At 36.4% G+C, this 17613-nt stretch overlaps 4 protein-coding genes across 5 annotated transcripts in view; 1 reads left to right on the top strand and 3 right to left on the bottom strand.

Annotated features, from left to right (window-relative positions):
* LOC107699502 (ADNP homeobox protein 2-like) overlaps positions 1-1459 on the bottom strand; it is a 7818-nt gene extending 6359 nt beyond the window's left edge. The window contains exons 1-2 of the mRNA XM_016500763.1: positions 1193-1459; positions 730-847 (exon numbers count right to left, since the gene is read on the bottom strand). Coding sequence (XP_016356249.1) covers positions 730-837 — 108 coding nt within the window. The 5' untranslated portion in view covers positions 838-847; positions 1193-1459. The remainder of the gene's footprint in view (positions 1-729; positions 848-1192) is intronic.
* Positions 1460-4040: 2581 nt separating this feature from the next.
* LOC107699467 (partitioning defective 6 homolog gamma-like) lies at positions 4041-6861 on the bottom strand. Its single transcript, XM_016500718.1, has 3 exons — positions 6643-6861; positions 5963-6188; positions 4041-5058 (listed from the first exon to the last, which is right to left on the bottom strand). The coding sequence occupies exons 1-3, from the start codon at positions 6706-6708 to the stop codon at positions 4106-4108; spliced, it is 1245 nt and encodes a 414-aa protein (XP_016356204.1). The 5' UTR covers positions 6709-6861; the 3' UTR covers positions 4041-4105.
* A 504-nt stretch (positions 6862-7365) lies between these two features.
* Positions 7366-11339, bottom strand: LOC107699466 (glyoxylate/hydroxypyruvate reductase B-like). 2 transcript variants are annotated; one of them, XM_016500716.1, is made up of 7 exons: positions 11234-11339; positions 9916-10039; positions 9425-9803; positions 9167-9338; positions 8030-8208; positions 7855-7951; positions 7366-7717 (listed from the first exon to the last, which is right to left on the bottom strand). In XM_016500716.1, exons 2-7 carry the CDS (start codon positions 9979-9981, stop codon positions 7564-7566), a joined length of 1047 nt encoding a protein of 348 aa, XP_016356202.1. In that variant the 5' UTR covers positions 9982-10039; positions 11234-11339; the 3' UTR covers positions 7366-7563. The 2 variants fall into 2 exon arrangements, with proteins under 2 accessions (XP_016356202.1, XP_016356201.1); XM_016500715.1 differs by lacking the exon at positions 11234-11339 and having other exon boundaries at positions 9916-10189.
* LOC107699452 (protein Jumonji-like) overlaps positions 10954-17613 on the top strand; it is a 57402-nt gene continuing 50742 nt past the window's right edge. The window contains exons 1-2 of the mRNA XM_016500707.1: positions 10954-11005; positions 13600-13703. Coding sequence (XP_016356193.1) covers positions 10954-11005; positions 13600-13703 — 156 coding nt within the window. The remainder of the gene's footprint in view (positions 11006-13599; positions 13704-17613) is intronic.

Here is a 17613-nt window from a genome sequence, read left to right as displayed (position 1 = left end):
TCAAGATATGGGGCAGAAAATGTATATATTTATATCATTTCATATAGTTAATATCACATGAAGAGTGACGTTTTTTTTTTTCCTCTCCAAAAGTCAGCATGATTACAAATGTTATATTTATTTTATACAACAGTTCAATAAACAATAAGTTAATATCAAGAGACTTACGTTTTAGACACCATAATGGCTGTTTTTGCACTATTTCTGTGCTATTTCGCCAACAACAAACATTCCAAACACAGCCACAGTACTGTTTTGCGTCTCTGAGCAACATTTTTTGGCTAGTAGAAGTTATGAATGTCCGGTAACTTCAAAATTTAGTAGCCAAATTGGCTGGTGAGTGAAAAAGTTAATTTCAATCCCTGGTTTTCATGTTTTTGAATCATCGCTCCGTCCGGACAGGGCAACACAATATGGTAAGAGACATAACATTTCCGTCACACGCTTGAGGTATTCGGCCAATCACAACGCACTGGATAGCTGGCCAATCACAGCACACCTCGCTTTTTCAGACCGATGAGCTTTGTAAAAATCGACGCGTTTCAGAAAGGCGGGGCATAGAGGAGAAACAATAATGTACAGTATGTGGAAAAGAATGTTTTTTTTTTTTTTACCTTAAACCGCATAAACACATTTCATTACACCAAATACACAAAATAATGTTCTTTTTAGCAGCATCATACGACCCCTTTAAACAGATGCTGGTATAAACAGAACATAATAACCTACCTCCAATAAATCTTGACACTGCTGCATCCCGATGTCACACAAAATACCTTTGACGCGTTTCCTTGGACGTCTGAGTTTTGTCAGGTTCTTCACTGGAATTTGATACATTTTGCTGATCCTTTAAACGAAAACAAAAATAATACGAAACGCTGAACAGCCTGTCAAATCAATGCGTTGCGCTTTCAAACACCAAACTCAGTCTGTATTTGGCGAGAATCTAATGGACATTTAAGAGAGCTCTAAATTAGCATATTATTGAGGCCTATAACATAGTTATAATAAATATAGCTAGTTGTAAGTTAACTATGTACCTAGCAATGTCTGTATTTCAAACCATCGTCGGACACATCATTATAATTTTTTTAACCAGCCATGGATTTTAAGTAGTATTCAAGCAAGAAAGAAAGAAACTACATATGTCATTTATAATCCGAACTGTATTGATGACTAAACCTGTGTCTACCTCCAGTCCTCCGGCACAGAGCTGCGAATGAGTGGATGGATGTCTGCGTGCGTACGTCCGTTTCTTCCGGCGTCACGGGAAGGCGCGCAGTATGGAATCGGCTACTTCATCGCGTGAAGCATCCGGGTTGCGCTCAATCCGCGTTCCTTGTTGCACTGGTGATCGTCTGTTGAAACCTGAACAGAGCGCAGGATTGCCCACTTTTGATTATATCTCACTAAAACATCACCCCACTCCTGCTGAAAAACATGGCGTACAGGAAGAAGGGAAGTGACGTTTTCTGATTTACATATTGCATAGTGCAGATCCACCAATGGGAGAAAGGTGGGCTGATCTTGCAAAGTTGATCAAAGTGATGGTCATTCGTTATTGGAATTAACCATAAACCCACGGCTGGGATCTTCACCTGTGAGTGATGTAGACACACCTGTGTCACAACAACACCTTCAGAGGTGCTTTTATGGGAAAGATGAATTGATGGGTTCAAGTGTGACATGATGATGAGAAGGCAATAGGAGTGTTGCTTGTTGTATAATATGCAGAGGATACCTGCTGCTGTTTAGGTGGTCTCTTGCATCAGTGCTGATGTTGCCACAGCAGGTCAGTTCAATTTAAAACGATTGAGTATTCACAAGTGCAGTGAAGAACATTTAGGCCTATGTATGCACCTATAGAACATATCTGCATTAGGACTGTCACTAAAGGACACAGAGTGATATTTTATGGGTGGGAGGTCTATCCATTGGTCTCTGTGCATACAAGGACCTAAATGGGCCCCCTATTGTCACAGTGCCTGTGACATTCCCTTACGGTTTAAGAATACATTTAAAACCACAGAACACTGCAAACTTCATTACACTCAAACCCACACTCAAAGTTTTACAGAATCCTTTCTTGCCCATGTTACTTAATAAAATGCATCACTTGAACTAAAAGGGATAGTTCACCCAAAGATGACAATTCTATAATGATTAAACCCTTTTGTCATTTCAAACTTGTGAGTTTCTTTATTCTGTGGAACATAAACAGAAGATATTTTAAGAAATGTCTCAGTGTTTTTCTTTGTCCATTCAATGGAAGTCAATGGTAACCAAAACTGTTTCCTCAAAATATCTTCTTCTACAGAAGAAATAAAATCAGTCAGGTTTGGAACAACATGAAGGTGAGTAAATATTGAGTTTTTGTTTATGGTTGAACTATCCCTTTAGTTTAATAGTCTTGTTAGCTTTATTTGACAAGTGTTGTTCTGTGAATATAAAACTAGTGAGAAGAACAGCCAAACGGATAAACACAAAACAGGATGGCCCTTTGTGCGCAACATGATTGTGTCGGTATGGAAGATGCAGCTTTTCCCACAACTTATATTGATTTTATTTTTCATGGACAACATGGACAAAGAGTGTATGGGATGCTTGTGGGGCCCGTCTGTAACAGCAAGCAGCCATCAACCTGTAGCTGTCAAGTCCTCCTGGGAAAGCTCAGGCTGCTCCTGGACGAAGTGTTGGTGAGGCCAGCAGGGGGAGCTCTTCCTGCGGTCTGTGTGAGTGCCAGTGCTCTGATATAGTGACGATAATGCTACAGTATATACTGTAAAAATCCAATGTTGAGTACAAAACACTGTTAAGAAGTTAGTTTAATTTATTGTAAGCATGTTTGTTTATTTAATGCTATGAACTAAAATTGTATAGTGAGTTACTGTTTTATTTTTAATATGTATGGTTTTATTTGTTGAATTATTTTGTTGGTGCAAATGGAATTCAATTTTTAAGTAAATTTTGTGTTGTTTTCTCAGTGTTAAGAACAAAGAGCAAAGAAATCCAATACATTTCAACAAGCATCTCTATTAAAAAATACTTCATTATACTAATTTTATGTTTGAATAAGAATGCAATTATACACAAATTGCAAGTAAAATCATGCTGTAATGCAATGTTGAAATGCATTCAGACTTCCACCGCCAAAAATGGTTTTGCTGCTTGTTCAGTTTCCTTTATTAAAATGAGCTAATACAACACAATTCTTGAACAGACTTCATTTCATTTTTGTGCAGTCAACTTTAATTGGTCAAAATAGATGTTTGCTTAAAGGGGTCATATGATGCGATTTCAAGTTTTCCTTTCTCTTCGGAGTGTTACAAGCTCTTGGTGCATAAAGAAGATCTGTAAAGTTGCAAAGACTAAAGTCTCAAATCCAAAGAGATATTCTTTATAAAAGTTGAGTCAACCACGCCTACATAAAACGGCTCGTTCTAACACGCCCCCACATGTCTACGTCACTATGTGGAAATATTAGCATAATGCGCCCAAATGTTCATGCAAAGAAAGAAGGCATGGTTTCAGGAACAGCAGTAGTGTTGATGCAGCCATGTCAGGCAGACGGTGTGTATTTCAGTGCGAAAGCAAAGCACTTTATTTGGCCTTCCGGAAGTAGATGCAATTAGGTAATGTGCAGTATTTGAAAAACAATGTGTTTTTTGAACATTAAAGCATGTCAACATATTCTGTTACACCAAATACACAAAATAATGATCTTTAAAATAGCATCATATGACCCCTTTAAGCAAACTGTGTTGGACTACATTAAAAAATTATACAAATATGTTGTGTGTAATAGGAAATTTCTAATATAATTACCTTTTTTGTAAGAAACCATATGATACATCTGGTAGAAAACAACACTAGTCACCAATTCATGTGCTAATTAACTGAAAGAGATTCAATGATTTTAGTTTAACACATATATTAATCTAAATTTATTGGGGTTTTCAGTTATGTTTTTCATACACAAAGTATATGAGTAGAGGTGCATTTAATTAAATGTAAAATTACTGTATTTTCCAATTCATTTTATTTAATGCATAGTTCACCCAAAAGTGCACAATTTAAAATGGGTGGTGTATTTTTGGTTTATCTTTTACAAAATAACAACAATTCCATCTTCCTCCATTGCCCCCTGGGGAAACAGTAAATGGCGACTCAGATCTACATGCCACGTGTTTAGAATGTCATGGGTACTGGAGCTTCCCTGTCTGATGGCTGGATTACAGCCGAAATGCTGTTGGGAGGTCCGATGCCTGTGAAGAGGGACGCTGTGGTCAGTGTGAGCTGTATGAGCGAGACAAGGCTGAGAGTGATAGGACGCAGCCGAAATGAGCGAGTTGGGCCATCTGGCAGAAACTTGGGGCCTGTAGCAAATATTAACATATGGCTGAAAAGAATGAGAGGCGGATGAAGAACCCGGATGTCGGGACAGGTGCTTGTTGGGGCTCTCGACAACCACATCTGCATCCTCTTCGCTCTCAGAGCCATTACCTAAACCATAAGCTTTCATTATCACAGGTAGCCCTGGAAAGCTTACGGAGTGCGTACTATCAAAATAGTGTCCCGAGCTTGAGGAACTGCAGCTTTTTCGCCTTATGTTGTTATGCTGGTTTGCGGGTTTCACTGTGATGATGAGGTTGTGGCTGTTTGCGATCATCATGTCGGTTACCTGATCCAAAGACTTCCGCATAACATCAATACCATTCACTTCCAGGACCTGGTCATTAATGGCCAGCAGTCCCGTGCAAGCCGCCAGTCCTCCAGGAACTATGCGGGAGATAAAGATGCCCGGAACCTTTTCCAGACCGTATGGAGTAACCCTGACAGTGGTACCATCGCGAATGTAAAACCCCAGAGGTCTGTCCGAGCCCTGGCGATACAGACGCACCCTTCGGTAGCATTCTGGTATGATGTCCACGTCAATGATAGACGAAACAGGGCGGAAGTTCTGTGGCATGCTGATCTGGAATGGTGTTTTTCTCTGGCTGACAGGTTTCTTTCGTTTTGTTGTATCTTCAGCACCTGTGATATCCTGGTCAGCTTCCTCTGTAAAACAGTGTGGGAAGAAAGTTGAATGAAGCATTTTCTGCAGCTCTGAAATTATGAGATCAGATGATTATGATTATATTTTATTTTTAACTTATATTTTAGTGTCCGCGCACTTGCTATGATGTTGTCTAGAGAAGAGACTTTCAACCTGAATTTAAAAATTGAACTGCTACAATTTTAGCTTAAATTGTATTTATTTGCAATAAAACACTATTTACTTATGAGGGAACAAGTAAGTCCAATTTAAAAATAAATACAAATAAATTAAATTATTTTAACAAACAAATGAATAAATGTCCTGATGAAGTAAATTCTTCACTAAATTTATATATTTCTAACTCTATTTCTGTACTTTTACATTTATTTATTAATTATTTATTTGTATTTCTGTTTATATATATTCTTAGATTATTTCCAGAATTATTTTCACATTACTGTGGAACTTCTAAGACCTCTGGTAGAGATCACATGAACTAGGACGGAAAGCAACAAGATAATCTACTCTATCTGACAAACAAACACACCACAAGGGAATACAAAGCAATTATACTCAAGTACATGATTTCTAAATTCCTTCCTTTTCTATTCCTTCTGCTTTAAGAAGCTCAAAAAGGAAAACTAAAAAAATGCCTTGATTAAAGGCCTTAAGGTCTTAAAATGATATATTCCATTTAATGAAATATCCACAATTTATCTCCATTCAGAAAGAAGTCTTGCTGTATTAGTATAAGAATTTATATCCATGTTATGTATTTGAAAAATAATGCCCTTTGGTACATACATACATTATAATATTTAAGTTGAATAGAAAGAGTACATCAACGTGTGTGGAGCAAAGAGTATTTAAAAGGAAATTAGAGATACTGTATTTATAGATAGCCTCTTTTCCCTTCCCGTATACCTTGAAGCTGAATGAAGATACGCAGTAAAGATTGTGTGGAGGTCACAGCTTTGCAAAAGTTGTCATCATTATTGATGGGCAGCAGCTCTCCTTGGACATCCGCATATTCGATAAGGACATCATCCATTTGCCATAAGTGATGTAAACGCACAATGAGCCTGTGGAAGTCTTTAAACCTGCCAGGCTCACAGCGGTCCAGGGAAAACCTCCTGAATTCTGCTCCATACTGTAAAGAGAAGTGAAATTGTATGAAAATAATGTAGGCTATATTTGAAAACACAATATCTCAATCACACTTTTATGCTCTACTGGACAAGAAGCAGTGAATGAGCTGGGGCTGCATTCAATCAGCTGAAACAATGGACATATTTAAGAAGTGAGCCGTTTCTGGATATTGTGTAGGTTTTGATTGTTTAAGTTATTGTTTACAAAGGTATTTCCTTTCAGTCTAATAATACTTAAGAGCGCCAAGATAACCACTGAGACACATGTAAGACACATTACAAGAATTCTGTGAATACATTTCAAATCTGGATGAAGAATGTGTAATTCCAAAAAGATTTAATAAAGTCTTATGAAGGAAATGCATACCGCCAGAAACAACGATATTGTATGGTAATATAATAAATGAAAGATACATGCTACAGATCAGTAGTCAGAATAAAAGTACGTCAGCTTACTTTACTTTTCACCTCGAGGACCGAACAGCAACGCAGAGACTGAGACTTTTTAAGTGCCCGGTTCATGTTGTCCGATGAGCGGTCAACGAGCCACTAACCGCCAAACACTCTCAACATGACAAAATAGCGTTACGTTTTCGCATCACTGAAGACGCGGAAAAACAGGAGGAATGGCTTGTCAAAAGACGGGAGAACACGGAAACTACGACACTTCCCAGACATTAGTAGATTACAGCATGTGTCTCTTATTAGACTTCTGTAGGCTATTTAGTATCGGCAGATCACTTAGATAAACATGCAATAATTTATTTGTGAGCCAGCTGTCTACAAAATTAGTGAAGAATGAATAGATAAACAATATATATATATATATATGTATATTTATATCTAGGCCTATCTATATATATGTGTGTGTGTGTATATAGAGGATAAAATAAGAATGTATATTATCTTATTTTATCTTAGAATATCATGCAGTCTTCGTTTAGTGCTCCTGCCTGCTTATCGTTCTCTCTGTATATGTATGTAAATACATAACTACATAAAAGTAACAATTTTTTTTTTACCTAAAATCCACATAATAGCATGTGTGCAGTATAAAGTATGAAAAGACACCCATACATAACTGTATTGTCACGTTTATTTTTGAGTAATTCTTTCTTAGCATCATGATCTTTTTTTAATGGTCAGAAATGTGAGAGATTTTGTAGGACAGAAAAAAAATTTAATTCATACTGTGCTGTTCAATCTAACACATCCTTTAATATTCTTTAGGCTATTGAATTACCATACATAAAACATTTAAAAGATGACACAAAACACAATCACAAAACAAAATAAAATGATTACTAAATCTATTAGTATTTTCTCTGTTTTTCTGGTTAAAAACAAAAGAGGAACAGATGGCTCTGTGTTCTGGCTCTATGCCTTGACTTCATCAGGAAGCTGGCCTCCAGTTACAGCGGCCAAGGCATTGGTCACCATCCTCTCCACCATGATCTGTGAGGTCTCCATGGTGTGGGTTCCTACATGAGGCAGGACGATGACATTTGGCAAGGCCAGCAGGGGATGATCCCTGTATATAAGCAAGAAGCATATCATTTATACTACAACTGTAACAAAAAAACAAACATTTAGGTTTGCAATTTTACTATCCTCCTTATAGTGATTTAGGCAAGTTTGCTAAACAAAAACGTGCCAAGCAAAACAAACCTGGGAAGTGGTTCGGGATACGTGACATCTAAAGCAGCAGCTCTTATCATTTTCTTCTTGAGAGCATCCACTAAAGCATCTTGGTCCACTACCAAGCCTATGACAAGGAAAGTTGTTCTCAAACAGGGCTGCTTCTGTTTAATTAGATTGCTTTTTTTCCAGCCTATTACATTACCTCTGCTAATGTTGATAAAGGTGCTATTGGGTTTCATCATGGCAAACTCTTTGGCACCAATCAGTTTGTGCGTCTGAGGGGACAGATTGACCACCACCATGACGAAGTCTGACCTCTGTAACAGCTCCTTCATGCTTGCACAATATGTGGCCCCAACTGCTCTCTCTTCACTCTCAGGCCTGAACATATAAAATGCTGTGAAATTAAATTAAAGTATTACATTTAGCCAATCTAATGTTAAAAAGTCCTGACAACAACCCATAAGGCCTTGTATAATTAAATATTATCCCAGTCACAGACTAAATATGTGACCTAGCTGAAAGGCCCCATTGTAATTTTACACTTTATTTTAAAAGGAATAATTGCAATATTGACAATATATGTTCATACACTACCTTTCAAAAGTTTGGGGTTGGTAAGATGTTTTTAATAGGGTTGCAAAGGGGTGGAAAATTTCCGGAAACTTTCCAATAATCCCTGGAATATTCCAAAAAATGGAATGTTTCTGAAATTTACTGGACATTTTCCACCTTTTTTGCAACCCTAGTTTTTAATGTTTCTGAAAGTCTCTTAAGCACTCCAAGGCTGCATTTATTTGATCAAAAATACAGCAAAATTTAGAAATATTACTACAATTTAAAATATCTGTTTTCTATTCAAATATATTTTAAAATGTAATTTATTCCTGTGATGGTACAGCTGAATTTTCAGCAGCCAATACTCCTGTCTTCAGTCTCTTCAGTGATTCTTCAGAAATAATTTTAATATGCTGATTTGATGCACATTTCTCATTTTCATTAATTTTGAAAGCAGTTGTGCTGCTTAATTTTGTTTTGTGGAAAAGTTTTTGTAAAGTTTTACAAAAGATCTTACAAAATACACAGAATTTTACAAAATGTAAAATGTAACATCTTACTGTCACTAGTGATCAATTTAAAGTAAAAAAAAAAAAAAAAAAGAAACCCACTGACCTTGAACTTTTGACCAGTAGTGTATATCAGTGACTTTTTTAATATTTTAAAGCAATGTCTAACTACTTCTTGTACAAAATATATACAGAAAACTGATAGTTTATGTATTACTCAAGCTGGTAAGAAGCTGTTTAGTGACAGAGTGAATATTTCAATCAAAGTTCACCTCCGATTCCTATTGTGGTAAAGTATTTTCATCTCAAACCCTTGAGCTCTCTTGGCTATTTTGTATCCTATTCTACCCATGCCGATGATGCCCAGGGTGGCTCCGGTAACATCAGTGCCCAGAGAGGACTCTGGAAAATCATCAGACTCTCGGAACTTGGAAAAAATGTGCCCTGCAGAGAAAAAGAAATTCACAATGGATTCAGACAACAATATGATAAACCAGTAAGTAATATAGAAAGGAAACTGCATCTCTCACCTTCAACAATCTTCCTTGCAGATGCCAACATCAAACTCACACCAATATCTGCAGTGGCATTATCCACTACATGAGGAGTGTTGGAAACTTTGACTCCAAAGCTATTAATCAGGGGAATATCAAGGTGGTCTACTCCTACCCCACCATTAACAACAGCTTTGAGGTTGGGCAAAGACTGTAGCAGGTTTTGGTCAACTTTTAAAGCTCCAGCACCCCAAACAAACATTGCCTGGATTTTGTCAGCTAAGTCTTCTTTCCTCTGTACAAACCTCTCATATGGGATTATAGTGAAGTGTTTCTCGATACAAGGTGCAAAGCACTTGTAGATGCCTCCGGGTGCTCCAAGTGTGGTAGCTAATATGCATGGTTTCTCCATAACCTGTGAGAAATTAGCCCGTGCTATCATAAATTAGCAATACCTATGTAAACAAAGCAACAGGCTAACGCAAAATGTCTTTAAACCTCTTATATGAAAGATCATTCTTTCTCACCAGTTGTGTGACAGTCGATCGTAGTCTGAATGTTCGCTGGATAAGTCTGCTTGTCATGTGCAACATTGTATTTTATTTTCCAGACATGGTTAATCAAGCACCGATTAAGACCAAAGGTGGCTTCCTGTCAATCATTATATAACCGTTCAGCTTAACAAAAAAATCGGACGACTGTCAAAAAACAGAAGCCTGCTTAAAACTGTTTACAAATCGTCTGTTGTCACGTTTCATCATCGGAGAGTTTGATAGTTGCTAGTTACGCAATAACCAGAAGAGGGCGTTAGAAGCTCATGAATTGTATTAGTTGGCCATTTCTGTCACATGATTTAGTACATGTCGTTGTTTGATGGACATGTGCTTCGTGTTTTTACTTCTACCCGAAATTATTTCCAGATTTGACTTTTTTATGAATTGTATGATTTCCTTTGATCACTAGCACTTTGTAATGAAGGACTCGTATGCTTTGCTTTGACAACATTATTATTTTGGTTTAGCTTACAGTAGTTCATTTTGTAGCCTATGTTTTATAGTAGATTAATTAATAAGCCCACTAAAAATATAAAATCTTATCATATATTTATTTAAAAAACTCCCTCACATTCACAAATTCTTAGAATGCCACAAGTTTACAACACTATAACAATTAAATTGTGGTGATGAACCAATCATGCGAAGAGTGAATTTGCTAAAAAAAAAAATTAAATTTACATTTTAAGGCCATAAATTAAATGTTGGAGGCTTTGACGGTTCGGAGGGACATTGCATTAATTCCAGAACCGTTAGTGGATGGCTATTAATGGCTGCAGCAGAGCTCCAGCTTTGCCTCCATCTGTTTGAAAATTCACCTAGAGATTCAGCATCAGAAATAAACAAACAAATAATTCAATATACTGAAACTCTAGCAAGTACATGTTTTCATTTCCACTATAAAGGACACTAAATGCATTTCTGAGCTATGATGAATTGTTTTAACGAACAAAGTGAGTCATAATTTGTTCATTTTCTGAATATTTCAGCATTGGCTACTCTAATACAATGATGCCCGGTGGATTCATGTTGAACACCCCAAGTCCATCTGCTACAGTTGAAGGTATGCCACAATAAAGGTTCACAACAACTATATCTGAGTGATTATTCACCACACACACATTGTATAGGGTCAACCTATAAGTTATTTGATGACGGTAGATAAATAATCCAAAGAAACTAGACAGTCATAATACCTTGTTATATAAATACATTCATTTAACATCTGACCAACTCTTAAAAGTAAACAATGCATATACTGTGGATCTAAAGCAGATCAATCTCTACCAACCTGAATTGTGTCCTGTCTTTGTATGAAAACTACTTCCTTGAGAGTTTGCTTGGTTTGGCAATCGGCCAAAAATCTTTTCTGTTCTGCTGAGCACTTCTCTTCAAAGTCTAGTGCTTCACAATTAGCCTACATCTCTGACTCTGCCCCAGGGACAGGCATGTTTTAAAGTGATGAATTGATTCTCCTGCCAGCAGGGTGGCCCATTATTAGTGGTGAATTACAGCATTCATAGTCTACTTAAACCCCTATTTTTTTTTTCTTGTTTTCAAGTTCTTGTTTTGCAGACTTTAACAGGCTCATGTGATTTAACAAATCTTAGAGTACTACAATGTTCCTCTTTTTTAAACTCAATAGACAAGAAAATTTAAACAGCATTCAGTCATATCCTTATGAATTCTAATGTATCCTAAATTCAGTGACAGTTATCTCACTTAAAAGTCAGAATGGATGACATTTTGAAAAATAATTTTTTTTTTTTTTTTCTCTAGTGGTTCTTTGTACAGTGGTTTATTTATTTGTATCCCAAAACCATTACCAACTTCTTTCAGTTTGCTTTTCCTGTCTTTGGCATTTACAACTCTAGTCGAAATCTCTGGTGTAATGAAATGGGCACTTGTGCTGTGATATGCCCCTGATACTTCTTGAGGTTATTTTTAACGCTGTTCCAATTAAAGAGGCCTATCTGCCCTCAGGCTCAGGCTGAATGATAATGTTTCTGGTAGAAAGACAAAGAACAAACTTCAGCAGATCTTTAGCTGCACAATCACAGGAATATCCTATCTTGCATTTTTTTCCAGCCAAAAAAAGTAAAGAATTCTAGAACCAAAGGAAAGGATATGGAAACAAAAATATACATCAGAAAATTGAACTCAGGAGCAGCCTGTACATTTTTATAAGCATTATGGAGATGACACAGTCAACCAGCCATATTTGATATTCATATTTGAATTCTCTAATATTCTCTCTAAATTCTAATATATAATACATTTTCTCTATTTTCTTCTCAATTTTCTGTTGCAAATTGTTGGCTCTTCTATAAATTGCTTGTGATTGTCCTCATTTGTAAATTGCTTTTGCTAATATCTAAATGAATCAATGTAAATTTAAATTAACTTGTTAAATAACTTAATATGATGCATTACTTTTTTTGCAGCAACCCTGTTGTCTAATTCAAATGAATGACACTCAGAACATTTCACACTGTAATGGGGAAAAATACCCCATCAGTTTTATCCCCATATACTGGGATTGCTGATCAGAGTGTTTATTTTTAGAAATAATCCCTGGATTATCACAGAGAGGGGTTTGCTATAATCCTTAAAGACTCCTTGATTTCACCAACATTAGCATAGTACAATGCATTTAGGGCCATGGGTTTCCAAAACTAGCAACTGTTATCATTTTATTTAAAGCAACGTATAGGGGATAACATGTATATATATATATAGTTATATATATAGGTTTGCATGTGAATCATATGTTTCTGTAGGTTCATTATTCACACTGATCCTATCAGTTAGAAATCATTTGTAACACCAAACTGAGTCTTCTTATAAGACAATTTAAATCTGACATTTGCATTTAGACTCTTGATCAAGATGCATGGAAGTGATTTTATTTTTCATTGTTTGCAAACTGGTGACAATGTTCTAATGCCATTCACGATAATGTGAACCACCTAAGCTTCATGACAATTCTAATAACATGTAAAAGACTCCAAAAGTGTTTATTTTGTATACACATTGCACTTATGGGCTAAAAAAAAAAAAAAAGCTTTTTCTTTTTTAGTCCTTTTCATGCATCTTTGTTCCTCTGCACCTTCTTAGAATCAAGTCTAATTAATATTAGAAGCTCAGTCAAAAATACTTCGTGATAAGATTTATAATTCAGATGGCTGAAATACGTTAAAAGCACAGATTCGTGCAATGTTTCGCGACAGGCTTTTCAAATGTAGCGCTAAACGTGCTGATGGTGAATGATAGGACGGGAGCCTCCTCTGAAAGACGCCACTAGGTCGCAGTAACACCGGTGCCATTGAGTTCACACAATATGAGGGAGCACAGCGGCAGCCAAAACCCAACTCTAGATTTTTCAAATTGGTGTGTTTGACTGTTTTGCACCCGCATAATGTAACAATAAACGATACATTACAACCTACGAGAATGGAAGCCAGAAGCTGGCTTTTATTTTGACTGCAAGAATGTGGTGCAGGGAGCCCTGACAATACGCCGTTTAGCTTTCAAATGGAAGATTGGTTACTCCAGCTCATTTCGGTGGATATGTTGCCGTTGTTTTTTTTACACAGACCCTTTCTAATCGCCATGGATCTTCGGATTTGGATTCTTTCTCCTCTTTGGTTTATTGAGCTGTGAAAAGAAGACAGACTACGCCGATCGACCGGGATACAACATTCTCTGCCTACCTCGACATTTTGCTACCGCCGAAGAGAAATATCATTCAAAAGAAATTTGTAAGTGCAAATTTGACGTTTAATCCGTTGCGTGACCATCGAATTCAGTGGCAGCTGCCTCTTAATTTGCATTAATCACATCGCTGTTGTCCCCTGTTTTAAGTTATCATCAGGTTTGTGACAGAATTAGGTCAGATGTTATAAACGACCAGTCCATGAACCATCTTCTATTTGAATTAGAGGTTAAGGACAGGCTGGCCGATCCATATCTTGCTGTTGACCCAAATAATGCATTGGGCTTTTGAAGTGTACCTTGTTACGTTTCGCATTTCCGGTGTCTGTGACATGTTACTATGTTGATTTCCACTGTCAGCTTTGTCATATAGTAGCTCCAGTCGATGTAGACGACTGTCTCGCGACACTATAGCGTGGTCAGTTTTTGTGTCAGTGTGTGTTTGCGGTCGTCATTCTCTCTCTCTGTGTGTGTGTAGGTTGGTTTTTCAATGTCACGAGAATTTAGCTTGTCAAATCGTGGGCAGATGCTTGTATTGTGTGGTTAAGGCTGAGGTGGTTTGCAGCCTGTCTCTGTCCTCCTACTGGTTAGATGCTGTAAGCAGACTGACCTCTTTATTATATATGTAAAATATATGCTAAAACGGTCCCTCATACCCCTCCTGCTGTCACATTATCAGATGTGTTTGTTGTAGTCAAATGAAGTAATCGAGTCACGAGTGATCAAACTCATCTCCTAGTGAGGTATTAGGGTTATTGTCTCTTGTTTGGCCCATCAACCCTATCTAATAATAATTCTGATCATTGGCATTCAAACCAAAGCTATAGTTTGAAATAAAATAAATGTTAACCGGAATAAAATGCTTATTTACTGTAAATAAATTGTTATAATGATATTATGATATAAATAAAATACTGACTTACTTTTAGCTAGTTGCCAAGGCAACATGTCTCATTTCCATTTAGCTTAACTTGATGTACTAAAACTGTAATAATAAATTAATAAAAACTATATAGACATAGTTTCTAAAGTTACTAAAACCTTAAACTAAAATTAAAAAAATGAAAATGGAAAATATTAAAATAAGAACTCATTTAAAATATGAATAAAAACTATAGTATGTCAGTGATACTAAAAAAAACATTTGATAGATTTAAATCAGTGTTAATTAAAAATCACAGTATTTTATAGTAGTAAAATGTTCAGGTCCATATGCATCACCATTTCATCTGTGTATGTGTTGTATTTATTTCAAACTATTAAAATGTGTTATTGTTTGATTTGTGTTTTTAAGAATAAAGGAGAAATAGTTTAGACTTTGAAAACCTATTACTTAAACTTGCATCTATACCAGCAGTTGTCCTCCTCAATGGTATATTCTTTATAAAATGCTTATGACATTTTATTCATTTATATTACTTTTTCAGGTGCAGAAATTACACTTAAAATGAGAATACCTCATATATCCAGGTTTTTCAGGATGCGTGGGAACAGTTGGAAACAGTTGGGAAACCTGGTTCTTTAAAGAAAAACAGCTGTTGAGGGGTGAATTAAAATAAGACATTGTTATTTTAGTTTTGCCTTATTGTAAATACTTTTAAAGTCTGCATAAACCGGAAGTTGCTACCAACTCTTTTTCAGTGTAGTGACGTATTTCCAGCTGAAACGGAATATTGAATAGAGGGCGGGGTTTTATTTTTGCGCTCCTCCTCTCGTCTCTCACTCATAGCAACCTAACGGTTGGAGGGGTGTGTTTAAGGATATCATTTTATGGCCCAAGCCATCAAAATGACGTCATCAGAGAAGGAATGCCATTCCAGAGCGGAAGCAAATGTTCAGATTTTGATTAAAGATACCACCAAGACAAAACATTTTTTCAGCGGATTAACTTGCACGGATTAATTGTTCACATCAAGACTAGCAGTGTGCACTTGTAAAGTAAATAAAGTCACATTTGATTTCATGCAGACTTTAATTCACCTTGAGGTCCCCTTGGAAGTTTGCTGCTGCTCCCTAGTGGGCCCCAGACTCCTGGTGGAGAACTAATCTACATCCCTTTGAATATAATCTTATCTAGGAAACATTAGAATCCATCTTGAGCGTAAGAAAACAGGCTTCGGGACAAAATGCTGACATACAATTCTAGATTTAAAAGCAGATTCCAGCAATAAAGAAAGAAAGAAATTGAATAACAGCAAAGTATTCAAATTTATGAACTGTCATTCTTTGAGGTTTACCATTTCATTCAGTTGCTGTCTGATGTCTATGTTTACATTGACTCTCTGATGTGTAATTGCCACATGGCTTGAAGTACAAGCTCTGAACATTGAGTATGGTTGTATGAGGCTGGGAATGATCAGTTTAAAGATGATAGCTTCTTTGTATGGCACTCTCTGTTTATGGCTTTAGTTGGTATTCGCTGTAATTCATTGCAATCCTGTGGATCAAATACAGCTGTCGCTTAGATGTTTAGATATGTGACGGCACTAGCACAAACACACTTATAACACTTCATGCTGAAACCAATCAGAGTTCAATGTGAAGGTAATTTTATGAATAAACCTCTACTGTTTTTGAAAACGCAAGGCTATGAATATAAATAGCACATTGTGCATATTGAGACTGAGAATGTTTTACATTCTTTCTTCTTTCTTGCCAAACCGGATATGGCTGGTTATTAAATCAACCAAGGGATCAAGAGATTTCTGATTAGGACTGCATGATTCAGCAGCAAAGTTGATATGTCACGTTCCATTGTAAACCGGCCTGTATTTACACAGAAACTCCTCTGTTGCAGTTCCCATTATGCCGTTTGATCTCATTCTTTCTGTTTAAGAATATTACACAATGTCATTCAGGATTAGGTGAGGTTACAGCACACATTATTACTGAGGATTATTGTAACATTATTGAAGTGTAGTGCAAATGAACAGGCTTCAGAAATGAAGAAGGCTGTAAGAAATCGCGTTTCATGCTTTCTCCTGAGCACCATATGTGAAAACAAATCTATTTAATGTGACAGCATCAGAGCAGAAATTGGCAGATATATATCGCTCTGTGTTTACAGTGAGCACAGGCCTGCCACACATGCCAGAGATGGCCATGTAAACTGGAAGCTCTTGTGTCCCACACATTTTCTTTGGCCTCAGCAGTCAGAGATATTTGATATATGTTTAGCTCCTTTAGACTCATCCTTGGCATCAGTTTGCTTCACACAGTAACAGAGAAGTAAAGCCCATGCTACAGTGACCCAGTTTAGGTAGTGCTACATTTACAAACACTGGAAAGACTAATTCATTCAAAGGGTTTGCTTTAAACTTTTTTTTTTTTTTTTGAATATGCTGACTGTTATTGCAAATCTTGACTAACTGGTTTAGTGGGGTAGCTTAAACGATAAGAATCCAGGCTGTTAACTCTAATGGTGATGCTAATCTATTTCATTATCATTTTTAAACTTTTGGACCTCATCTGTAACTGACAGAGACATAATGGACCTTTAATTTCGTCACAATCTGTTTTCACTTTAGTCACTGCATTGGTTAATATGTTTCAGTGCAGTTCAAGGATTTTGGTCTGCGTTTGTATGATATATGATTGCTAATGTGGTTTGAAATATAGGGCCTGAGGAAATACTTGGTCACACTTTATATTACAGTGTTCATTTTACTGTGTATTTACATAAGTAATGAATAATACTAATGGACTACATGCACTTGCTGTGTAATTATTTTGTAGAGCTGACTGTTATTATATTAATTATAGTAACTTGCTTATATGAGACACTGGCACTGTAAAATTAATTGTTTAAATAAGGTCATATTGGTGCTATTGCACAGTAGCAACAGAATTGACATGGTGTTGGATGTCATTAGTTCATCATATTGATCTCATTGTTTAACTTCTAAGTTAATAACTTTTTTTATGAATTTGAGTGCTTATCTTGACACTATATATATA

Source organism: Sinocyclocheilus anshuiensis, unplaced genomic scaffold, assembly GCF_001515605.1.
Source record: "Sinocyclocheilus anshuiensis isolate Anshui unplaced genomic scaffold, SAMN03320099.WGS_v1.1 scaffold670, whole genome shotgun sequence".
Classification (NCBI taxonomy): Eukaryota; Metazoa; Chordata; class Actinopteri; order Cypriniformes; family Cyprinidae; genus Sinocyclocheilus; species Sinocyclocheilus anshuiensis.
Note: the sequence above shows the minus strand (reverse complement) of the source record. Positions and strands in the feature narration are given on the sequence as shown.

Excerpts from the sequence above, each read along its gene's own strand:
- LOC107699467 (XM_016500718.1), bottom strand. The coding sequence starts at position 6,708 with ATGAACCGGGCACTTAAAAAGTCTCAGTCTCTGCGTTGCTGTTCGGTC. Across the intron at positions 6,189-6,642 it reads TCCTCGAGGTGAAAAGTAAA|TATGGAGCAGAATTCAGGAG; the intron begins GTAAGCTGACGT and ends TTCTCTTTACAG. Across the intron at positions 5,059-5,962 it reads TATCTTCATTCAGCTTCAAG|AGGAAGCTGACCAGGATATC; the intron begins GTATACGGGAAG and ends ACTGTTTTACAG.
- LOC107699466 (XM_016500716.1), bottom strand. The coding sequence starts at position 9,981 with ATGTTGCACATGACAAGCAGACTTATCCAGCGAACATTCAGACTACGA. Across the intron at positions 9,339-9,424 it reads TGCAAGGAAGATTGTTGAAG|GGCACATTTTTTCCAAGTTC; the intron begins GTGAGAGATGCA and ends TTTTCTCTGCAG. Across the intron at positions 7,952-8,029 it reads CTTTATCAACATTAGCAGAG|GCTTGGTAGTGGACCAAGAT; the intron begins GTAATGTAATAG and ends TCCTTGTCATAG.